The following is a 4,641-nucleotide window of genomic DNA, read 5'->3' as shown; positions in this document are numbered from 1 at the left end:
GTTTCTTGCGAAGGTTTTTCCGTGTGTTGAGACGGTTTAGGACAAAGAGCCAGCCAAAGATCATAAGGCCTTATACAAGGACGTGGAGTATGTGATCACGAGCACACAGACGCTCGTAATCTGTCCCGTTGGGTATGCTTCGCGATTCGTTCATAGTAAATGCACGTGACGTGGATAGGGTCCACCTGGAACGGACAACGTCGCTAGTTCGGTTCAGAGCCGTGGCTCGAGTCGTCAGTGTCGTCTTGGTCCGTGGATCAGTTCTGCTGCTTTCCGGTAACGGCGGCGGTGAGACGGCAGTGAGTCTACCTCCCGGCTGTAGATCTTGTTTTGTTGAGAGCGGCGAGCCGGCGAACCACTATATTTTTAGGGTTAGGAGCACTCCGCTCCGGCGAACATGGTGTTCTCGATGCAGCCGGTCAACAGGTTCGGATCTGGTCCTGGGTGTGGTTGTTCGTCCGTGTTTTGGGTGGAGATTTTCTAAAGATCTGCTGCCCTTGGTCGGGCCCCGAACCATAATAGAAGGTCAGCAATGGAGAAATCAATCCGAAGGTTTGCCGGCGCACCATCAGCAATCTGGCCGGCGGGGTTCCCCTGTGCGCGGACAAATTCGCCCGGTATGCTCACAGAACATGTCTCATCCCTCCACCCCCTTCCACGCCCCACCCCTGTCGCACCTTCTCACACTCCACTAATCCATTTTGTTGTTATTCTGAATCTGGATCTGATCTGCAACCTGTATGTGTGTATTTTCGTTTTCGATCCACTGCGGTTGTGCAAATCTCATACTGATCTGAAATGCAATGTTCATGCCAAACCAATACTTCATCTGTTTTCATTATGGATTGCGGAGTCTGACATATCTGTTTACTTTTAGTTTGTACGACAAGAATACTAGGAAACCTCTTATTTGCAAATCCGTTGTTCTGTTAGCTTAATGATTGTTGTCTCCAACCCCACGTGTTGTGCTCTGAATTGCTGTCTTGTTGCAGGCCAAACTTCTATGATTTTTTAAAGGATTTGTAAACATGAAACAAAACAATTTGCAGGAATGCATGATTATATAAACGATACAGTGTACTGCCGGCTAATCAGACCTTATTTCAGGTAGTAATCATGTCTAACTCCGGCAGTTGCGACGTAGTTGGAGCCGGTGTAGAAGTTACAACACAAGACCCGGAGCACTCATCATCTGAAAATGAAGCACAGGCGCCTCCGACACCCACATCCAGAATTTCAGTTAAGCGAGCAGTAGAAGTAATTCAGTTATTTGATGGTTACAAGATGTGGTTGGTTGCAGAAATTGGATTTGGTTGTATGCTAAAGCTCCCTGCGATCCAACAACTCAACCTAAAATTCAGTGCATGGACAATTAGTAAGGTCAGTATTAGGCGTTGCGTAATCATATTGACAGAGTCGAACATTCTAAAGTTTTGGGCCGAAGACGTGCACAAGGTTTTCGGTATACCATTTGGGCATCGAAATGTTAGAGGACGTGATGCATTTATAAAGCCTGAAGCCATCCATTTCATAAAGAGCACACTTGGGATGGACAAGACCGGGGTGCATAGCCTCCGAGCTGCAGAGAAATTCCTTCTCCAAGACATCTCTGAGACATCTAACTAGCTTGAAAAGGACTGTTTCCAAATTGAATTCGTTATTTTCGTAATGGGTCATGTTTTGGCACCAACAACCAAACATGATTACACCACTATAGACTACTGGGGTGCACTTGCCAGCACAGAGACGATCTCACAATTCAATTGGTGTCAGTATGTACTTGAGTGTCTCCTCCAGGCAGTTCGACGGCTTAAGAAGGACATAAGGACATGTTGAAAAACAACCCAAACACTAATTTAGCTGGTTGCCATTTGTTCTTACAGGCCAGTTTACTTGTTCCTTTTGCAGCAATTTTTTGCATGCATCTGATCACATCATGTATCTTAGGGGTCGTGGCTTTTATTGATGGCAAGTTTATTTATGTTTTCAGATTTTCTTTCTCGACAACATTGACTTAGGGATGTTCAACAAGAAGCATGATGTCCTTCATCAGATCAGCGCCTTCGATCAGACCAACATTAGAAGGATGATAACTATGGCAACTGACATTGGGACGAGCGTCACATCATATTCGAATTCCAAGGTAATCACTATTTTTGTCTCAGATGTGTTGCGTTGGCTGACACATTGAATTTGGTTGTTCTAACTTTCAAATTTGTGATCGACAGCTCCGACCAGATGCGGATGTATGCTATGCCCGCCGCAAGCAACCAGAATGCACTGAGAAAATAAATAACCAACCAGCAGACGTCACCAATCAAAATCAAAGCCCTGAGCATCACACAGAAGCAAGGTTAGGTGCAGTGCATGCATCGTCATCATCAGCAGCTCTATCATGGATGTCAGGACACCACACCGTGTCCTCGATCCAATCGACTTTGCAAAGCACATTCCCAGCCGATACCCAAGTTTGGTATGTGACACAAACGCCTTGTTGGGCAGAAAGCCACATGTCACTAATTGTTCACTCATCATTTCCATTAGCTTCCACTTCCGAGAAATTACACACCTGCACTAAAGTGATTTGTTGGTGAATTTGTTTTCCTGTTCAGGTAATAGATGAGATAACTATTCTACTGAAGGAGCAAAATGCTAGGTGCCAGCACAAACTCAGTACTGCGCGGGCTAATGCACAGGCCGACATGATCAAGTTCGGCGATAAACTCATGGCTGTACTTAGCAACAGGTGCATATGCTACACCACCAGAGGTTTTACTGACTGCCCAGCTAGAGCTATTGATAATAGATTGCTTCAGCGAAAGTGGTAATCCAGTACTGATCTTAGCTCCATTTTAACAGGGGACATAACGAGGACTCCTCCAGGCCCTAAAATACCTGTTGTCAGGCTTGATATGTCTGGATGCAGAAGTGAGTATCAGCTATATTAATATGCTGAGCGATTGAATGTGCATGACCGAACTCCCCAGTATTAACACTGCTTTGAATTGTTTAGGTGACACTAACATAAACACTGCGACTAACAGGTTGGCAGCACCTAAATATAAGCAGGGGCAACTTGTCGACCAATGAGCCTGCCTAATTGAAACGTGCCTGACCCCTCCATGGTTGTGGCTCCAGTCGACCATTTCGTGCCAGCTCACCTGCACGAATCCATTGCTTGTTTGCTTGGCTGGACGAGCTCTTCGGTTCAGATAAGATATCGGATGGGGTTGGCACGGACTGGCTGCTGAATTGCTGATCCATGCCAAAATGGTTACTAAGCTCAGCACGACACTCCTTGCTCGACCTCATGTATCCACACAGACCAATCTTCTATAGAAAAAATTAGAAAAGCATAAGACAAATTTAGGAACCGATCCATGCGCATGAGTAACTATATGACTAGAATTTACATCTTGTTTTTGATGATAAATCTTACATCTTTATTCATGTACTTGTAGAACCGATGACCAACGTTCGATCCACCATGAGCAATCCAGGTGACGATCTGCACGCCGCAGTCAGTGCATGGAATGAGCGGCGAAATCTCCTTTAGGCTGACGGACGACGATGATGCAGACATGGTGGATAAGGGATGTGGGTGGTGGCACTAGCTCCGGTGGGGATAGGATGCACCGGCAGACCTGGGAGGGCTTCCAGTCGAATCACAAGATTATGAAGATGACTAGCTTGTTGGGGGAAGACTGGTAGCTCCAACGGGAGGACACAATAAATGAATGCGGTGACGGTGTTAGTCTATAATCTGGATCGGAACGGCTCATATCGTTTCTCTCCATGTGGGCCGCATGAAGCATGCCTGACGGTGTAATGGAAGCTGCATCTGTGTTGTGGGCCATGAGCCATAATAAAATAAGAAATACATAAATTATAGCTGATCCTATATGCCAGCAGTGTGCATCACGAGACAAGCTAGGGGTGCAGATAACGAGATCACTGCCGCTCGGGCTCACAATAGCACTTCCCCTTATACAATGGGAGATGCTTAGAGGAGGTGCTTAGATAAATAAACCAAACTTTTCTTAAGCACCGGTGCTTATTTATACAGGGTAGACACTTAACTAAGCGTCTCTCCTGTATAAATAGGCACCGGTGCTTCAGAAAATCTCGGTTTATTTTTCTAAGCACCCCTCTAAGCATCTCTCATTGTACAAGGCCTAACCCTCTTGGCACCTTTGAGTCCCAAACCAGCGCAAGTGATGGGTCGGATAGGTGCGCATTTACCGAAAAAGGGTTTCCCCCCGCTTTATATTATAAAGCACCAGACACCGATCACAGGGTAACTGCCGGGGCGAATGGCACAACAAGCCCAAAAGGGAAAAAGAAGAAGAAATAAAAGCCAACAACGGCAGCTCGGCAAGCACAGATGAACCGCCATCGCTGCGCCCTCCATCCACGTCCCACCACACGCCATGGCACCGGCCCGCCGCATACCAAGCAGCACCTCCAAGAAGGAATGCGACGCCAACGACGCTGCTGCCCGGACGTGTCCTAGGGTTTCCCCCGGCATACGGAGGGGAGCGGGGGATGGGTAGCGCCCACACCCTTCAAGAAGGAATGATGGCACCCTCAGGTGTCACCGCGTCGGAGCCGGAAGAACCGGCAGAGATTTCTCCCGCATCC

General features: G+C 47.0%; 1 protein-coding gene across 2 annotated transcripts; it reads left to right on the top strand.

The window, feature by feature from the left end:
- The first annotated feature begins 264 nt into the window (after positions 1-264).
- Positions 265-3,973, top strand: LOC123157939 (uncharacterized). Of its 2 annotated transcripts, XR_006479210.1 has the most exons (6): positions 265-617; positions 1,108-1,239; positions 1,991-2,143; positions 2,229-2,473; positions 2,613-2,746; positions 2,860-3,973. XR_006479210.1 is itself a non-coding variant. In XM_044576117.1 (5 exons), exons 2-5 carry the CDS (start codon positions 1,117-1,119, stop codon positions 2,614-2,616), a joined length of 525 nt encoding a protein of 174 aa, XP_044432052.1. In that variant the 5' UTR covers positions 265-617; positions 1,108-1,116; the 3' UTR covers positions 2,617-2,763. The 2 variants fall into 2 exon arrangements, 1 of the variants encoding a protein (XP_044432052.1); XM_044576117.1 differs by lacking the exon at positions 2,860-3,973 and having other exon boundaries at positions 2,613-2,763.
- Positions 3,974-4,641: the final 668 nt, after the last annotated feature.

Source organism: Triticum aestivum, chromosome 7B, assembly GCF_018294505.1.
Source record: "Triticum aestivum cultivar Chinese Spring chromosome 7B, IWGSC CS RefSeq v2.1, whole genome shotgun sequence".
Lineage (NCBI taxonomy): Eukaryota > Viridiplantae > Streptophyta > Magnoliopsida > Poales > Poaceae > Triticum > Triticum aestivum.
The sequence above is the reverse complement of the archived record's forward strand: the minus strand, read 5'-3'. Positions and strand labels throughout refer to the sequence as shown.